The sequence below is a fragment of the Lacerta agilis genome, chromosome 12 (assembly GCF_009819535.1).
Source record: "Lacerta agilis isolate rLacAgi1 chromosome 12, rLacAgi1.pri, whole genome shotgun sequence".
Classification (NCBI taxonomy): Eukaryota; Metazoa; Chordata; class Lepidosauria; order Squamata; family Lacertidae; genus Lacerta; species Lacerta agilis.
In genome coordinates, this window is record NC_046323.1 from 40149964 (window position 1) to 40169576 (window position 19613).

At 46.8% G+C, this 19613-nt stretch overlaps 1 protein-coding gene across 1 annotated transcript in view; it reads left to right on the forward strand.

Annotated features, from left to right (window-relative positions):
• The first annotated feature begins 17128 nt into the window (after positions 1–17128).
• CCNY (cyclin Y) overlaps positions 17129–19613 on the forward strand; it is a 100303-nt gene continuing 97818 nt past the window's right edge. Inside the window, exon 1 of the mRNA XM_033165115.1 lies at positions 17129–17462. Within this exon, the coding sequence (XP_033021006.1) occupies positions 17309–17462 (154 nt within the window). The 5' untranslated portion in view covers positions 17129–17308. The remainder of the gene's footprint in view (positions 17463–19613) is intronic.

Genomic DNA, 19613 nt, shown 5'->3' on the forward strand with positions numbered 1-19613 from the left:
TTAAATGCAAATCTGGTTTTAACTTGCAGCAAATTTAGGACTTAATCACACACTAATACTGGTGGGATTACTCCAAACGATGTCTACACAAGTGCCAAACAGGCAGCTACAGCCATGAGTAACTTGGATGGCTTTAAATGTGGTTTAGAAAAACCCATGGAGGACGAAGCTATCAGTGGCTGCTATCTTAATTGTCAGAGCCAGTATGTCTCTGAATACCAGTTCGTGTCCTGCTTGGAAGCTTCGTGTAGGTGTCTGGTTTGCCACTCTGTGAAAGGGATGCTGGACTAGAAAAGCTTTGGATATGATCCAGCATAGCCCTTCCTATGTTTTGACCAAAAGGGGAAAATTTGATAGAGGAAGAAAGCATCTAAACTAGGGATGGGAAACTTGTAGCTCTCTAGATGTTGGGTTTCAACTCCCATCAGTCCCAGTCTTCAGGGCCAGTGGTGAGATACGATGGGAGTTGTATTTAATCCACATATGGAGAGACACAGTTTCCTCATTCCTCACCTACAAAGAGACAAAAGGTGTTAGGAGAGTGTTGTGTGCCTGAGAAACCTATCACCTTTCAGATGTTGCTGGACTACAACTTCCATTATTCCCTAACCATTGGCTATGCTGTATGAGGCTGATGGAAGCTGGAGTCCCAACAATGCCTGGAGGGCCATACATTCCCCAATCTTGCTACAAGGAGAGAGTGAACATCCCCCTTTGATGAACAGAGATTGAGAGGAGGTCTGTCAACATCTATGTGGCATGGTAACAAAATGGAACTTCAGAATTCAGAAGCAATGTATCTATGAATATCAAGCACTAAGAACAAACCAAACAAACCAAGGGGAAGACTGTTACATGCATGTCTGTCTTGTAAGCATCTCAGAGACTGGCCAGCAATGGAAACTGGGTGCTGGACTACATGGACCTTTGGTCCAATCCAGAAGGGCTGTCCTGATATTCTTCCAGTTTATTTCTTGGGGGGCATCTCATGTCTTGATTTAGCACTTTACTGACCCCAGGGTGACTCAAGCGCCCTTGGTTCATCTCCTGCTGATGGGACTGGTTGACAGTATGAAGCATGAAAAGGGGAGCCAAACTTGATGATCTTTGCAAGATTAGTTAATATCTGATGAAGTGGTATCTAGTTCAAAAAGGCTTATGCTACAACAAATCTATTAGCCTCTAAGGTCCCATAAATGAGACTCCCCCCTCCTTTTTTTAAGCTATGAGCATTGTTAGCAAGTATTGCTGGTGAATGCTTTTAGTTCAGGGGTAGGCAACATGGGACACTCCAGACATTTGGACTACAACTCCCATCAGCCACAGCCAAGATAGTCAATGGTCAGGAATGATGCCCTTTCAAATGTGTTGGGGAAGGGGGAATTTCTAGTTAGTTTTGTTCCCATTTTTATCGTATTGTGTTTTTTTTTTATATTATGAAATTTACGCTGTGAATCGCCCTGAAATCTATGGGTATAGGGGGGGAGGGGTATACAAATTTAATAAATAAAACAGCTCCCCAGCAGTTGTAGTCCACATTGCACCACATTTGACTACTCTCACATCTAGTTTTAACTGTGCTTGGGACTCTTGCTACCCAGTAAAAAGCTGTAAGTGAGGGAGCAGTCCTACTTTTCCAGTTGACCTCCAGATGCTGTTGGACTACCAAGTCCCATCGCTCCTGACTATTGGCCACATCTACAGGGCCTCAGGTCCCCCCTCCCTGCTTTAACCTGACACAGCCAGCCGCCAATCTCTCTCATCCTTCTCTTACACTCTAGCTGCCTTGTGCCAGTGTTTGCAAGTGTATATGTGTGTGTGTGTGTGTGTGTTTGGCACTGAGATCGCTGCCTTCTTCCGTCCTGATGAGTTGACGTTTTCATAGCTATAATTATCCAGTCATAGTAGGCTTTAGTGTTTATTTAAAATGGTGGGAGCTACTGCCTCCCTACCCCCACGAGAACAATAAAAGCACTTTCAGAAGGGAAATGTAAGAAACCAAACCGAGGTACAAAAACAAGCTGTGCTGCCATTAAACAGTTTCCCATCTGGAGCGCTTGCGTGACATACAAGTGTCAGGCTGTTCTGTTCCAGACCTCCTTGCCTGTTTCATCTGTCATAGCTACAAGGCCCGATTTATTATTATTATTATTATTATTATTATTATTATTATTACAGAAGGATTTAATGCAGCATCCACATTCAGTGCAACTGTCTCAACCCCACCATTTTAGTCTTGCTAAAAAACACCTCAAAATTATTCATGCTTAAAAAAATAAAATAAAAAATAGAGCAACAAAAGACACTGCAACAAGAAAAAACAGATTTGGTGCCAAAGGAATTGCATTATGCAGATAAATAACAGATTTGCAAAAACTTTTCATTTGAGTATTCTGTATGGATCCTCTTGCATCTGCATCCTCTTGCATTCTTGACCCTTTGGTCAAGAAATGGATTGCAACATTATCTTAAATAATAAGTATCTGCATATTATACAGAAAGAGGATGAGGTCATGTTTTGGATAGTGTTGATATTGGGTCATAAAACCTTTGACCCAAGTAGTGCTGCTGGCCGGCACTGCAATCAATCACCTTTACGATCGTCTCCGACATCAATGGCGCCCAGACACACTTCTGCTTCGCCCTTAGCGTTCTCCAGTTGCAGAGTTAAGCACAGCGTCACGATGGCTTTTTAGGTCTGCTTCTCCGTGGCGTCGTGAAATAACTTGACAGACGCCAGTGCTACTAAACTAAACTAGACTTTATTTAGTAGCACACACACACAAGTCCTCCAGACTTGAGCTGCATGCTTGCAGCAAACTAACATACAGCAGTAACACAAAGCAATAAGGCAGAATGAATGCAGAGAAGGGGAAAGTGAAACCAAACCTCCCCTTTTCTAGACAAAGGAAAAGTGCCCGTATTACAGTGGGCAAGGCTAAACTCCCAGGATCAGAACGCCTCTTGCATTATTAACTCTAAGATGTCCAGAAAACCTGACACCCCCTCTCGTTCGCAATCCTGGGAATATGCATATATACATTTCATCCAACATTTAACCCATCACAGAAAACTTCGTGTTTCTGGAAACTCAAGGGCTTTGTGAATCCATCGGCAAGATTCATTTCGCTAGGACAATATTTCAGCTTGACCACATTTGTCCTAACGCTCTCATGCACATTTTTGAACCGAATATCCAGGTGTTTGGTTCGTGCGTTGAATTGACCGGATTCAGCCAACTTCAAGCATGGCTGGTTATCCTCCCATATGGTGATGGGTAGGCAACACTTCTCACACACTTCCTGCACTAGGCACTTGTAGAATTCAAGCTCTCGACACATTTCTGAAAGAGCACTGAACTCTGCCTCAGTGGATGACAGAGCAATTAAACTCTGCTTTTTTGATCTCCAGCCAATTACAGAACCTCCAAATTTTACCACTATTCCAGAAATTGACTTTCTGTCTGAGCCGCAAGCCCAATCAGCATCCACCCAACATTGGAGCTGTTCATCACACTGGGCTTTGCTGCCTCTCGGCTCAGCAGATTTACCAGACCTGACCTGTCGCCCTCAAAACCCGGAGGAGGTAGCATATAGATTTCCTCCTGTAGCGGTGCATTTAAGTAGGCGACATCAATATCAAAATGAGCAGCTTCTGCGCCTCTCTGCGCTGCTACAGCAAGAAGCAATCTCATTGTTTCACTACGGGACGTGGGTGCATAGACTTGTGAGTAATGCACTCCTGGCCTCTGACTGAAACCTCTTGCCACCAATCTAGCCTTATATTGTGGCTCTCCACTTGCAGTGGGTTTCAATCTATAGACCCAGCGACAGCTCACAGCTTGCTGTCCAGCTGGCAGAGTTGTCAGCGTGAAAACTCCAAGAGATTTCATGGCACTAAGTTCTTTCTCCATTGCTTGTTGCCACTTGCTGGATTCTGCCTGAGGTAATCTCTGCACCTCAGTGAAACTTTCCGGTTCGCAGTGAGCAAAACCAGCCCAAACATTAGTGGCTTGGAACCTGTCAGGAGGTTTCCCCTTTGTAGTGCGCTTGGAACGCCGTGGCACCACCGGTGACTCGCCCCCTGACCCAGACGTGCTAGACTCAGCCTGGGAGTCCCTGGCGCCTGGTGAACCACCAAGCGACCTACTGCGCTTGCTATGTCCCCCTGGACTGGGTTTCCCTGTTGGAGACCTTGGAGACCTACCTCGCTTGCCTCTCCTACCTACTTCTGGAGATGTGGGTGCACTCCTTGGTTCTGTCTTCACCTGTCTCTTTGGGATTGCCCCCTCTGACACTGCACCCTGGTCGTGTTCGGGAATGCGGCCCGAAACACCAGCAGGTTGACCACCTTCTGCACCACTGGCAGGTGTAACTGGTTGATCTTCATAATCAAGATCGCTGAACGGATCTATGAGCACCTCAGGATTTCCATGAATCCTTTTCCAGCCTTGCTGCTCACAAAACTCAGCGCTCCTGCTGATTATGACTCGTGAACGATCGCCATTTGGGAAAGCAAATCTCCAGGCTTTCGAACCTGTCTCGTAGCCACAGAAAATCAACTTTTGTGATCTTGGACTGCCCTTTCTACGTAAATGTTTGGGGATAAGAACCCAAGCTTCTGCCCCGAAGGTCCGAAAATAGTGGACCTTGGGCTTCTTTCCATAAAGTAGAAAGTAGGGCGTGGTCCCTATCACGGAACTGTATGTCCTGTTAAGAGTGTGGCAGACAGTTCTCCAGGCTTCAGCCCAATAGCATCTTGGCAAGCCTGAATCAAACAAGAGAGCATCTACTGCCTCCTGCATTGTTCTATTCCTCCTCTCAGAAACACCATTCTCTTGAGGAGAATAAGGAGCAGTTTTTCTATGCTTGATACCTTTGGCACGAAAGAAATCCTGCAGCTTAGATGCAGTAAATTCTGTGCCTCGGTCTGTCTGAAACGCTTTCACGCGGGCTCCAAATTCCACCTCTACTGCTTTCACCCATTCTATAATCTCCTTCGCTGTTTGCCCCTTGTCTTTGAGCGTGAAAATCCATCCTGCTCGACTAAAATCATCAGTGAGACAAAGAACATAGCGAGAATTACCCATGCTTGGCACCCCCATCGGACCACAGAGATCCGCATGCACAAGCTCGAAAGCTTGCTTGGTCACCCTATCAGATGATGGGTAGCTGCAAGAATGCACTTTGGCTCTTTTACAAGCTCTACAGTCTAGAAACTTGGAGCACTCCTTCATTTTACAACCATCAGTGCACTCTACCTGCTTGCGCACGTATTTCCAATTCACGTGCGAGAATCTGCGGTGCCATAAATGCAAACACTGATCATGCGTGGGTAAGTTGGCATACTGAGCTTGAGTCTCCTCAGAGATGCCATTACTTGTTTCAGCACCCTGCGCCCTCTCTGTGGCGCTGTTGTCAGTTTCCAGCATATACACCCCATCATGGCCTTTCACCTGGACCAATTGTTTCCCATCTTTGGAGATGGTGCATACCTGGTTCCCAAAACTGACCAGATAACCTGCATTGTCTAAAGCTGAAACAGAAAGTAAACCAAATTTCATACCATCTAAAACATACACATCAATATCATCATTAAGACAAGGCATGAACATAACACCAGTTTTGGTAACAGGTCTTGTGGTTGAATCAGCCAGAGTGACTGCAGTTGCATCTTGGATCGGCCTGCAGTTCCGCAACTGGCTGCTAGGTGGCGCTAGATGTCTCCCCGCACCACTGTCTATTAACCAACGCAGCTTGGGGGTAGCAACTGTCTTTCCAACCAAAGCATATGCAGCTGCTTTGCAGTGGGCTCCAGCCCCTCCTCTGCTTGCTCTGGAAGGTCCTCTTCTCCCACGACGTGGTCTTCCTTTCATCTCCCGGTTGCCATGGAAACCATCTTTGAAGTCAGCCTGATCGCAGTCTGCCTGAAGATGTTTATCAGAATGGCACAGATAACAGCGCTTAGCTGCAAAAGCTTTAACAGAGCTCTCAGCGTTTTCTCCACTCCTGGGCTTAGGCAAAAAGCAACCCCCCTTAACAGCTTTCCCTTTCTCTCTCTGCCTCCGGTCCTGTTCGTCCTGCAGCCTCCCAGTAACATAGTCCAGATTCAACTGGCTTGCAGGCATGGACTCCAGCGTTAAGGAAAGAGTCTCATAACTGGGGTCTAGTGAGCTCAGAAGGATATAGACCTTTTGTTCCTCTGAGAAAGGAACATTCAGCTGTCTCAACTTGTTGAAGAGTGCCAGCATTTTGGCCACATGTTGACGCACACAGCCTCCTTCTTGCAAACGTAACTCAAACAGCTGTCTAGTTGTATGAAGTTTGGCACCAGCTGACGTTCTTTGAAACACACGCTTAAGACACTCCCAAATTTGGTGGGCGTTAGTGGCAGCGTCTATGTGCACCATCAGCTCTTCCTCTATGCCCATGACTATGTGAGCAGTAGCCCTCTGGTCTTTCTTAAGTGCTGCAGCAGCTTCAGCAGCAGGGGCTTGAACTGGTGGGCTCTGAGTACAAGTCCAAAGATCTTTAGCAATCAGAAAAATCTCCATTTTCTTGGCCCAATCTTGCCAATTCCTCCCATCCAACCTTGGAAAGGGTGGTACGAAACTCTCATGGGACTGCGCCATCTCCCCCCTGGGGCTTGAGGTAACTCACGTGGCTGCAAACTCAGCACTCGCCTCTCAGCTCCCAGCTCCGGAAAACGGCTTCTCTTCACCAGCGAGGTTTCCCTGCTTCGTGCCTCAAAAGCATGGCACAAAACAGTCCTCCAGCTGGGCTATCGGCTGCCGGCCCCGCAGACATGCAGACCTCCCGTCCTGGCAATCAATCTCCTCAGGACGCCTCGCCATCAAAGCGTAGCTTCTTGGCAATAAAGCAATTAAGCCATTAAGCCATAACCTGTTTTGGATAGTGTTGATATTGGGTCATAAAACCTTTGACCCAAGTAGTGCTGCTGGCCGGCACTGCAATCAATCACCTTTACGATCGTCTCCGACATCAATGGCGCCCAGACACACTTCTGCTTCGCCCTTAGCGTTCTCCAGTTGCAGAGTTAAGCACAGCGTCACGATGGCTTTTTAGGTCTGCTTCTCCGTGGCGTCGTGAAATAACTTGACAGACGCCAGTGCTACTAAACTAAACTAGACTTTATTTAGTAGCACACACACACAAGTCCTCCAGACTTGAGCTGCATGCTTGCAGCAAACTAACATACAGCAGTAACACAAAGCAATAAGGCAGAATGAATGCAGAGAAGGGGAAAGTGAAACCAAACCTCCCCTTTTCTAGACAAAGGAAAAGTGCCCGTATTACAGTGGGCAAGGCTAAACTCCCAGGATCAGAACGCCTCTTGCATTATTAACTCTAAGATGTCCAGAAAACCTGACAGGTCACCTCTTGAAAAATGGAACCCAGACTTAGGGCCAGGCTGCATTTGCCACTTCCAACTGTGTGCTACAGAGTTGTGGCCAAGATTCTGTAACTACAATACTCATTGCCCCTGAAGATGTGGCTTGTCTGCTGGTTACGGGATCATTTTAGGAAACACATAGTATCTGGAGCCTCTCAGAGAATCCAGCAGCTTGCAGCTCATCTTTCAGTTCTTCATCCTCCCAACTGCTAGGAAAGGTTGGCCATATGAAAGACACTGAACTAAATGAGCCAATGGTCTGACTTGGTATAAGCCACAGAACAGAGGAGGCTACCTTATACCGATTCAGATCCCGGGTCTGTCTAGCTCAGTATGGTCTATGCTAAATGACAGCAGCATACCCTTCACCATTTCTCCGCTGAAAGTAGGGACGTCCTATTCAATATTATTAACAACAAACAAATGAATAAAACTATATGCAACCCATCTGACTGGGTTGCCCCAGCCCCTCTGGGTGGCTTCAAACATATATTGAAACATTAAAGATTTAAAAAATTTCCCTATACAGTGGTACCTTGGTTCCTGAACGGCTTAGCTGTCGAACAAATCAGTAAGTGTTCCGGTTTGCAAATGTTTTTCGGAAGCTGAACATCCGATGCGGCTTCCATGGCTTCTGATTAAGTGCAGGAAGTTCCTGCAGCCAATCAGAAGCCGCGCCTTGGTTTTCGAACGGTTTCGGGAGTCGAATGGACCCCCGGAACGGATTAAGTTCGAGAACCAAGGTACTACTGCACAGGACTACCTTCATATGTCTTTGAAAGGTTGTATGTATAGATATTTATCCCCTTAGCTCAAGGATCACAGAATGCTGATGAAAATAGGGACATCCTAGCATACCCTCCAACATTTCTCTGATGAAAATGTCCTAAAGAAAAGCGGGACATTCCGGGATCAAGTCAGAAACCAGGATGGCTTCTGTAAATCCCAGACTGTCCCTGGAAAATAGGGACACTTGGCGGGTCTGCAGCAGCCAAATCTTTAAGGTTTCACCTTCCTGAGGATTGAACCGGGGACCTTCTGAATGCAAAGCAGAAGCTCTGCCCTTGATCTACCGTCCTTGCCCAAAGTGTTTCTGTTACTGTCTGCCAATGTTCTTGGTCTCTTGTGCCCAAATCACGTGGCTTCAAGCAAGGCAAAAACTTCAAGGTTTTGTTTTGAAGTCATGCTTGCTTTGACTGTTAAAATTATAGGCACATCAAGTGGGAGAAGGGGAAATCTGTAAGGCTTTTGGAATCACCACTCATCTGCAGCTATAGCTGAAACAGTGCATAGCTACTGTAAACAGAAAATATTGTACATTTCTGCTATCAGTGACAAAAGTTAAGCTGGAAGTTTCAGGGTCATTGTGCTGCCCTGCGATATTCCCATGTGTCTCTGGCCACACTTCAAAACAAACATGCAGTTAGTGTTGCTGGTAGTCAGGATGGATTCAGGATGAACCCACAGATTCAGTCTGGATCACAGAGATGCGTGATCTAATCCCTCCCATGAATACCCATTGCTGGGAATCGCAGGTGTGCTGTTGTGCTCAGGTCCTGCTCGTGGCTTTTCCATGGGCATCTGGTTGGTCTCTGTGAAAACAGGATGTTGGAACGTAACTTCTTTCATATATGGTGGACCTGTAAAAGGGTAAGAGAGTACTGAGAAATAATTCATAATGAATTGGAAAAAAAATGTTCCAAAATTCTTTTCCAAAAACAACAACCAACCAGAGTGCTTTTTGTTGGGGATAATACAGATGGAAATTCCCAGGTGTCAAAAAGGGTAATTTATGTATGCCACTACTGCGGCCCATGTTTTGTTAGCCCCCAAATGGCAAGCGAGCGAGGTCCCAACTAAAGAAGAATGGCAACTTAAACTGATGGAATATGTGCAGCTTGCAGACCGAACATATCGAATAAGAGAACAGGAAGAACATATGTTTATAGAAGATTGGAATATATTGGGGGGGGAATTGTGTACACTTGAAAATGTTGGCAGCATTAAGATAAATTCAACAGTGTAAACAAATTTTGATGGGTGTAATAATGGAATACTGAACGGTTTAGTTTATGTAAAATATGCAGGAATTTATGATATGAAAAATGAACCATGGAAAGAGAAGGGAAGTCACTGACATTTTAAGGTTGTTTAAATGAATTATTTTAAATTGTAAAACAGAAAATTTAATAAAAAATTATACACAAAAAGAAAAGAAAGAAAACAGGATGTTGGACTAGAGGGCTTTGGGCCTGATCCAGCAGGACACTCTATGTTCTATGTGCATAAACACACAAAAATGTAAATGTCCATGAGAAGGACAAGGTACACAAGTCTGTTTGATCGTGGAGGAAAGGGTGCAGAGTTGTCTACACTGATGGTAGGATTTCATGATTGACCCTTTCTCAGCCTTACCTGGAGATGCCTGGGACCTCTGCACACCCAACAGGGCCTCTACCACTGAGCAATGGCCTTTCTCCAAACACACACCCCTTTGCCTGTATTCTGAAGTGGCACAGTCCTGGGAGTAGCACACACTGCTTATGAGAACATGGATCAGCTGCTTGTTTCTCTGTCGTACATCTCAATTACAACCCAGCAGTGCATGCAAGCAAGGGCCCACAAAACCACCCTGATTCAGGAACCCGAGCCACAACTTCATCACCTAAGCAAGCAGGTGGGAAGAATCCATCAACAGGAGATTGGAACGCCAAGGAGAGCACTGCAATGCCGCAGTTATAAAAGTTATGAGACTTGCCATCTTTCCACTATAAATAGAGCATGGATAAATCACCCAAGCTTATAATGTGAGCCTGGGAAAAAATTAGTCCCTGACCTAAAAATGCATCCTACTGGATCTTACTGACTACACTCTGTGGAGCGTAAAAAAAAGTAATCACTGAAAAGAACAAAAGTAGATCAAAGGAGCACCATATGGTGAAGGAAAAAATAGACTGTGTAAGCTGAGACAGAAGTAAAATGGTAGGAAATACAAGGACACTATGTTATTATGATATAGATGTGTTTTAGGGAAATTATTTGGAGATGACGGGAACAGGTGCCTCTGAAGTGTTAACAAGCAACTGTTTCCCCAGTAGAGGGGGTATGCATACAAAATCTACCTAAACCATTATTTTTTCTTAGTTCATCAGGTTGTGATTAGATGAAGGTTGCCAAGTGGCAACTTTCAAACTCTTACTGTACTTTTTGTCTTATTTCCTTCCACCGCAATCTCTTAAGTTGGTATTTTCCCCCTTTACCCCAACCTCTGTGATAGTCAACAGGTAGGTAAGCTCTTAAAAACCTCAGAGATACTCAGCTCCTTTAAAAAGTCTCAGCATGCTGTTTCACATCCATCATGCAACCCCTCGCAGTGGGACATGATTAAGTACCGATGAAACATGCTGGTTCCTAAGTAAATGAAGTGTCTTCATAAACCAGACAGGCAGGAGAATGAGATTACATTTCTAATTGCCACGTAATTACATTTTCCTTGTATCTGCCTCCCATGCATCCTTCAGAAAGATCCTTTTTATTTTGGGGACTTAAAAAAACCAACAGATAATAATCTTTTTTTAAAAAAAACAACCTATTGATTTAATGACTGTGGGGAGGGACCGCAGATCCCTGACTGTATGCAGTGTAAGGTGCAAGGTCCAGTCCCTGGGCTATTCAGTTAAAAGGACCAGGTAGCACAGCAAATGTAAAATACCTTTGCCCAAGGGCCTAGGGAGCTGCTGCAAGTCAAAGTAGGCAGTTCTGATGTGCAAATAGTCTGACCTGGCAGAAGAAGAAGAAGAAGAAGAAGAAGAAGAAGAAGAAGAAGAAGAAGAAGAAGAAGAAGAAGAGTTTGGATTTGATATCCCGCTTTTCACTACCCTAGGGATTCTCAAAGCGGCTAACATTCTCCTTTCCCTTCCTCCCCCACAACAAACACTCTGTGAAGTGAGTGGGGCTGAGAGACTTCAGAGAAGTGTGACTAGCCCAAGGTCACCCAGCAGCTGCATGTGGAGGAGCGGAGACACGAACCCGGTTCCCCAGATTACGAGTCTACCACTCTTAACCACTACACCACACTGGCAAGCTTACATAGGAATATCGCACTGCGCCTTGTGCCAAGTCAGACCATTTGTACGTCTATCGACACTGACTGGCAGAGGCTCTCCAGAGCTGCAGACAGGGAGTCTTTTTCTAGCCCTACCAGGGGTTAAACCTAGAACCTTCTGCATTTATAGCAGATGTTCTGCCTCTGAGCTGTGGCCCTCCCACAGTCTCCTGTATTTATGCTCAGTTACTCAGAACCCTTTCAATAAAGGCTGATTTGCCTGGGAGTGATTAATATAACTGATATTAATATAGCTGGATAGGGATGCTTTAGTTGAGATTCTGGCATTGAGGGTGGGCTACATGACCCACAGAGTCCCTTCCAACTCTACAATTCTATGATTCTATGCATGGGATGATGACTATAACTTATCAACGGATGTTGTCTGCCCATGTTAATACTAGAAGGAATAGACTGAAAAAATTACACGTGCAGGAATTTAAAAGAGAGAAACATTTAGAAAAGGATTTGCTAGAATGTCGATGGGATATTGAGGGAGATATAATAATGAAAAAGCATAGTTATTATTATTACACCCCGCCCGCCCCCCCACAACATATACACACCTGTTCTCTTGCTGTCACACTATCCAGCTTCATGCTGCCAAATACTTTTCTAAGTGTACCTACTGTAGTTTGAGTACTGGCAGGATGCTATATTCTGCAAGGCTGTCCACCCTCTCGCAGATGTAGCCTGCTGAGCTCTGTTGATCTGCAGAATCAGGCCAGTGGATGGCAGGGAATTACCATAAATCACAGCTCCTTCAAAAACAACAGGTTTCCATCCTGGCGCTGCTTACCAGCCGCTTGACATGTTTATGATTTGAGGCAGTGAATATACCACCACTTCAGTCTACCTCAACATATCCTTATTCTGGACTAGTAACTTGCATTTCTAAGGCCTGTCCCAGTTCATTTTCAATTAAGACTTCCAAAGTAATGGTTTGGGCTCTGTTCCAGTGTGGTTTAGGGGAAGAAAGGTTAAATGCAATTTTCCATTTAGTTTGAATACAGTTCTTTTTTTTGTTCATGTGAATACAGCCTGTTGGCCACCCTACAGCCTCTGGGCTTCTGTGATGCTCCTGTTTTTTCTGCAGAGAGCTCCTCGGAGAATAGGGAAGCTCATGCATGTAAGCAGCAATCTATATAGTAAGTGGTCTCTAACTGAATGAAATGCGCCAAACAATATCGCCATTCAATAACCCTTTAAGCAAGCCAACCATGGCACAGTGAAGAGGCTTTGTTTAACAGTGGCTCACATGATGATCATTTTTACAGAAGCATCCCACTTTTTTGGTATGGCTGAAATGAATTAATTTATCACCACCAAAGCCGGAGCATGCCTTTCTGACATTTAATTCCCACATTTATTTGGGTCAGCTGTTAAAAGCAGCAGCAGCAGCAGCAGCAGCAGCAGAGGTGTGTGACATTTGCTTTCAAAGGCATAAGGTGACAACTAATCCCCTTTTTATTGAACATTCTTTTGTGTTGACTTGTGTTGGCAGAAATGCATTTGCTGGCAGATTGATTTTAGAGATTATAAACTGCTTTTCAGAATCTCAAAGTGGCACACAAATCATATGACCAGATGAAAGCAAAACATCAACAAAAAACACAAATAAATACGGAAACCAGCATCAGATCCTAAATCAGGGATTGGGAACCAGTGGCCCTCCAGATGTCATTGTACTACATTTCCCACAATCCATTGCTCATACTGGCTGGGGCTGATGGGAGTTGGAGTCCAATATCTGGAGGGGCACAGAATCCCCACCTTGTCCTTAATTTAACCAACTGGTTGCTGACACAAGGTTTCAGCTGTGAGAGGTGATCCTTCCTCTTGACACTGTCAAGGCAGGACTTTGGGGCAGAAGTACAGGGCCCCATTCAGCAGGGTTCACGGGAGGGGCTTCCAAAGGCAAGAGGGTTAACTCATATCACATTTTGAAATAAGAAGAGTAAAACAAATCACAGTCTGAAGAGTCCTCTTCCATTAGACTCTAAAATTACTAACTGCAGCACTAGTCCTTCAGTACCAGGCTCTGAAGGTCTTTAGAGGCCAAAACTAGCACTTTTAATGGAGTCCAGAAGAGAATTGGTAGCCAGTATAACTACAATAGGGACACGGGTGGCGCTGTGGTCTAAACCACAGAGCCTAGGGCTTGTCAATCAGAAGGTCAGCGGTTCGAATCCCTGCAACAGGGTGAGCTCCCGTTGTTCGGTCCCAGCTCCTGCCCACCTAGAAGTTTGAAAGCACAAATTGCAAGTAGATAAATAGGTCCCGCTCCGGCGGGAAGGTAAACGGCGTTTCCGTGCGCTGCTCTGGTTCGCCAGAAGCAGCTTAGTCATGCTGGCCACATGACTCGGAAGCTGTACGCCGGCTCCCTCGGCCAGTAAAGCGAGATGAGTGCCGCAACCCCAGAGTCGTCTGCGACTGGACCTAATGGTCAGGGGTCCCTTTACCTTTATAACTACAATAACAAGAAACACACCAAGCTAAACACTCCAACCCAATTGTGCATGTAGGAACTATGGCTTGCACACCAACAGAGAATGTTCCACGTTTCTTCAGTGCTGGTGGATGTGTCCCCTTGGCAACAAGTCACAAGTTCTGGAGCAGGATCAAATAGTGAAGGAGAGCCCTCCACCTCCCAGTGCCATGTACTTCCCCCTCAAATAGCCTGTGCTATTAAGATGTTTCTCAGAATGTTTCACTGAACGCCTGCAGTTCTCCACTCACTGGGCCTATTCCTGCCTTCAAAGAACAAACCTGCTCCATTTGCAGTGTGACAACCCTTCAGAGAGATCTGGAGACTACCCCTTAATCTGATCTTCTTGAGGCTAAACATGCTCAACTCGTCCAACCAATCTTCAAAAGACGTAAGTTTCCAGATAATCCTGCTTCCCTTTCTTCTCGACACAATGGAGTTTGTTAGCACTGTTCTTCAGATGTGGTGTCCAGAACTCGGTATGGTACTCTAGATGAGGTAAGACTCTCTAGTGCTACTGCTGCAAAAATCCAAATTCCACAACTGGGGTACTGTGTGTCCAGTTCTGGATCACACATTTTTAGGAAGGACATTGAATGGTAAGCCTTCATTTCTTTCAAATGAAATAAGGGATCCCCCCACCCCCCCATGAAATAAAACCTTTTAAACACACACACTTCATTAAAAAAAAATACAAAACAACCACATCCTATAACAGCCACAGGAAGCTTTGGCTGCACACTAAGAAGAGGAAAATTACTGCCAACAATTGCTGTGATTCAGTATCTCCTAACTCCTGAAAGGGTTGCTAACCAGATAATGTGCGGTCAAAGGGTATGCATGCGTGCGCTATATGCTAGAGGAAGCATAATTTGAACCAGGACTCAACAGAGCCTGCTTCCCAAGGTAGGATGTGGCACACGCAATCCAAACAGAAAAGCATTGCATTTTTGAGGAGGGCCAGCCCAATACATTTTGGTGCCAGAGGCTAAGGACAGGATGGCATCCCCACTTCCGCATACAGAATCTAACTGGACTGTGGCAGCTGAATTTAAAGAGAGACAAATCTAACAGTTTTCGTTTCTTTCATTTTCTTATTTTTCCAGTCTTAAATTTTCTGCATTTCCACAACCGTTTTAATTTAATTTTATTTTTAAAAAAGGGTCCTCCTGAAAATTCATCCCCTAACAGGCAATTTTTTGCAAAGTAACTTTCCTAACTATAAAACATTTTTGTATGTTAGATTCACTTATATATGCAAACTTATACACCCTTTACCCTGCTATATGTTATTTTTTGTACATGTTTTTGAGAACTGCACAGCAAAATCTGAAGAGTGAGTTTAGAAGCATGACTATGTTTCGGTTTGCATTTTATTTCAGAAAGTGGACATTAGATAGGTTCGCCTTTAATACAAGCGGAATCAAATCCAGCCCCATTCTCACTGAATGTTTTTTTCAAGATGGGCAGTGGAACAACATCTTCCATGGTATCTGAAGGCAGTGGGATGACTTAAGATGTGCAGAGCAGGCTAGCTTAAGGGAATCAGGGAACCTCTGTCATGCCTGGCGTGTGTCTCTTGAGGAAGCCATCTTAATCTGCCTTATGGTAGGGATGGTCTTGTATTTGAGAATATGTGTTGTCCCTTTCTCCTAGGACTAGGTGATCCAGGTGAGGCCCCATTGCTTGACATCAGGGGTATACCTGGGGTGGGTGGGCATGGACCCAAATGGGGCATGACCCCCCCCCAATCTTTCTATGAGTGGCCACCTGAATATATCTGAGTGGGTAAATGAATTTGGGAGAAACTGAAATTGTGTGCGCGCGATGTTGGTTACTGGGTAGGATATTAATTTTGGGCAATTAATTTACTTAACAAAACTTTGCGGGGGTAATGAATGGGGGGTTAGTGTAATTGATTTGCAAAAGAGAGAAATTAATGGGGGTAAAATGAATCGAAGAGAAGCTGATTTGGGGTGATCTAGGGTGGGGTTCAAACTAAATAATTTATTTACAGTGATTGCCATTGGCTTTGCCTTCTGTGCCATGCCAAGTCTGCATCCTATAAATGCACATTGGCAGATTTGTGTTGATGCTCCCGTGCCCCGAATCTTTCAGGAATCCAATAACGCCCCCCACCCCGCACCCCAAGAAGCCATGCTTTACATCCATCTGGGGCACTGGTGGTGGCGAGACTCGAACACAAGACCTTGCTCCCTCCTAGCAGCGTCTTTCGGATCAGGCCCTCCCAACCCCTAAACCAGAAGGGGCGCGGGTTATCCCAACCCCTCCGCTTGTCACTTCCGAAACTAAGACCAAGGAGGAGGGAGAGCGAAAGCAGAGCAGAAGAAGACCTCCCACCGCGCGGAGCCACGCCGAGCAGGATCCCGGCCGCGGAGGAGCCTCCTGCTGCCCGTTTCCTTCCAGGGCAGCCGGCAGAAAGGAGGAAGGCGGTGCTGTCTCTGGCCGCGGACGGCTCTTCCGCTCCTCGCCGTCCAGGGACTCCTGCAGGGGGCTTTTCCCTCCGCCCGCGCGGCTGGGATCCCCTCCCTCTCCCGCTCGGCTGCGGCCGGGCCGGGCTTCCCCCGACGGGAGGAGCGAGCAGAAGAGGCGCTGCTGCTGCTTAAAGAAACAGACGCCCGTCCGCTCGCCTGCCTGCCTGCCTGTTTGTCTGGCAGCAACAGCAGCAGCAGCAGCGAGAGCGAGCAAGCCCGGCGTTCCCACCCACTTGAACCGGAACCGTTTTTCCCCTTTTCTTCCCCCCGCTTCTTTTTTTTCCCTTTTTTGCAAAAGGCAGCCTCGGGGTTCGCTGCTGTTGCCGCTTCTGGTCGCTGGCGGGGGAGAAAAGGCTGTGGTGTTGGTGCCAGCCCGCCCCTCCTGCAGTTGCTGCTGGGAAGAGGAGGAAGAGGCGGCGGAGCGGCGGAGGGCAATGGGGCTGCGGCTCTGCAGCAGCAGCAGCAGCAGCAGAGGCATAGCCCGGCTTTGCAGCACCGCCTGCCTGCCTGGGCACGAGGACTGAGCCGCGCGGCGGGGCAAGGCGGCTTGCATGAGCCTCGGGGCACACGAGCAGCCGCCGGGGAGCGCGGCCGGCGGGAGCCTTGCTTGCTGCCGCCGCCGCCGCCGCCGCCGCCACCGTCGTCTTGCCCCGCAGCGGCGCTTGCCGTTTCCCAGCACGCTGATGGCTTCTCGACGTCGCTGGTGACTGCTGCCTCCCTCCTCCTCCTCCTCCTCCTCCTCCACCATCACCCTTCCCTCCCTTCTTTTTCCTTCCTTCCTTCCTCCTCTTTCCACGGGCGGCGGAGATGGGGAACACGACCTCATGCTGCGTGTCGTCCAGCCCCAAGCTGCGGAGGAATGCCCATTCCCGGCTGGAGTCCTACCGCCCCGACACCGAGCTGAGCCGGGAGGACACGGGATGCAACCTGCAGCACATCAGCGACAGGGAGAACATCGACGGTAAGGAGAGACCCCCGCTACGCCCCCCCCCTCGCGAGACCCCGGGTTTTGCGGCGTGCATGTGGGAAAAGAGAGAGAGAGAGAGAGAGAGAGAGATCCCCCCTTCATGCACGTGGGAAAGCCTCCCTGCACGCGTCAAGCAACAAGCAACATTCCAAAGCCGGCTTAATAAAAACTTGAGCCTTGGAGCGGTCTTTCTTTCTTTGCAATTCAATAAAAGCTAGAGATCGGCATCCCCGAAGAAGGAATGCGGAAGAGCGCCCTTGAGCATGTTTTGGGGTGTGTGTGTGTCAAGCGAGGGGTAGCCTCTGAGCATGTGCTGATTGCTTTTCGGGGGGGCTCTGTCTTTACGCGTGATGAGGAGAAAGCCACCTGAGGTGTCAGATTTCGGGGGGTTCTTTTAAGGGTTGCAGATTGTCAGTTGCATAAGAGGGTTGCATTTTGATATTTTTTTCTCCACCTTCCCCCCACCGCCCCACCTCAGGTAGCAAAACATGCCTCGCTTGCCTAATGACAGAGCCTTGGGGAAAAGGCTTGATTTGGGACACTGCTGGGTGTCTCAAGGATCCTTTAGCAGAGGGCACCAAAGAGTTAGCGGTTTGAGGCCTTCCCATCGTTTTAGTTCTGTTTATTTATTGCATGTAGCTATATTCAGGATGCAAAGCCTTCCAAGGCAGCTTAGACGGTTTGTGTTGTTGTTTTTTTAAATCACAGTAAACAGCACCAACATATTTATAAAAAAGTAACCAGGATCCTTCCTGCCACAGAGCAGTTGGTAGTAGATAGAATAGCCCAGCCATGGTGATATAGGCCATCTGGGGCAATATTTCTATTCTAGCTCCTGAAATCCGGATGGCAGAGGTGGACCATTTTTCAAACTTCCAACCTAAGAAATATGCCTTGTTTTTTTAAAAAAATATTTCCTCATGGGCTACTAGTGAGTCTCCACATGCTGCTAATGCCTTTTGTGTGTGTGTGGGGGGGGTCAGTGCTGGAGCCATGTTCTCTTGTTGAGAGCTGTGCGCGGGGAGGACACACCTGTGCTCAAAGACTTTCTTGAAGCAATTGTCATCGAGCAGGTCCCACAATTTGCCTGGGGTCCAGGTCACTTCCCTTGGTCTCTTTAGGGGAAATGCTTCTCACCTCGCCCTGCTAATTTTCTTGGTGAAGCTAGGTTGACCGAGCCAGTGTACCACAGAACTGGATGGTGCAGTTTTGTGGTATGTTGGCTAGGCCAACCTTACTTCATAAACAAAACCTACAACTTCTAAGTTGGAACAAGGTAAGCACATTATTTCCCCATGTACCATAGATGCTGCTTTACCACAGCTACGACCGTGCTTGACCATTGGCCGTACTGGCAGGGGCTGATGGGAATCGGAGTCTAAACATCTGGAGGGCCACATTTTTTGCCCTGCCATGTGGTAATTTCTGTCCACTTCTCCCTCTTCCCGAGTGTTTTGTGTGAGAAGGGAAGGGGATACCCAACAGTTCTGTGCCAACTCCAGTTCACAGAGGAATGGGTGTGTGTGACCTGGAGTTACTATGAGAAATAGCCAGTATTTGAAGGGAGGAGAAGGGGCAGCTCTAGGTCTTTGTCCCCCGACTGCCTTTTTTGTGAAGAGAAACTGAGGACGACCTTGAAAATCCTGTTGTGGTCCCATGGACACTGTGAGATGGGGAAGAGCCAGGGGAGATGGTTCTCAGGGTGTGTTTCTAGGGTAGCCTTAACCTGGTGCACTTTGCTGGTTTTTGGACTACAACTCCCATGATGAAGGGCACTAGGTTGGGGAAGACTGTTTTAGTGGGGTAGGAAAGAAGAAGAAGAAGAAGAAGAGGAGGAGTGTGGATTTTATATCCCACTTTATCACGACCCTAAGGAGTCTCAAAGCGGCTAACAATCTCCTTTTTCCTTCCTCCCCCACAACAAACACTCTGTGAGGTGAGTGGGGCTGAGAGACTTCAAAGAAGTGTGACTAGTCCAAGGTCACCCAGCAGCTGCATGTGGAGGAGCGGAGACGCAAACCCGGTTCACCAGATTACGAGTCTACCGCTCTTAACCACTACACCACACTGGCCTTTCCTCCCTCCATCTCATTACTGACTGAAATTTTATTTTTTCCTCTCATGTAGCTCATGCCTCCTGCGCTT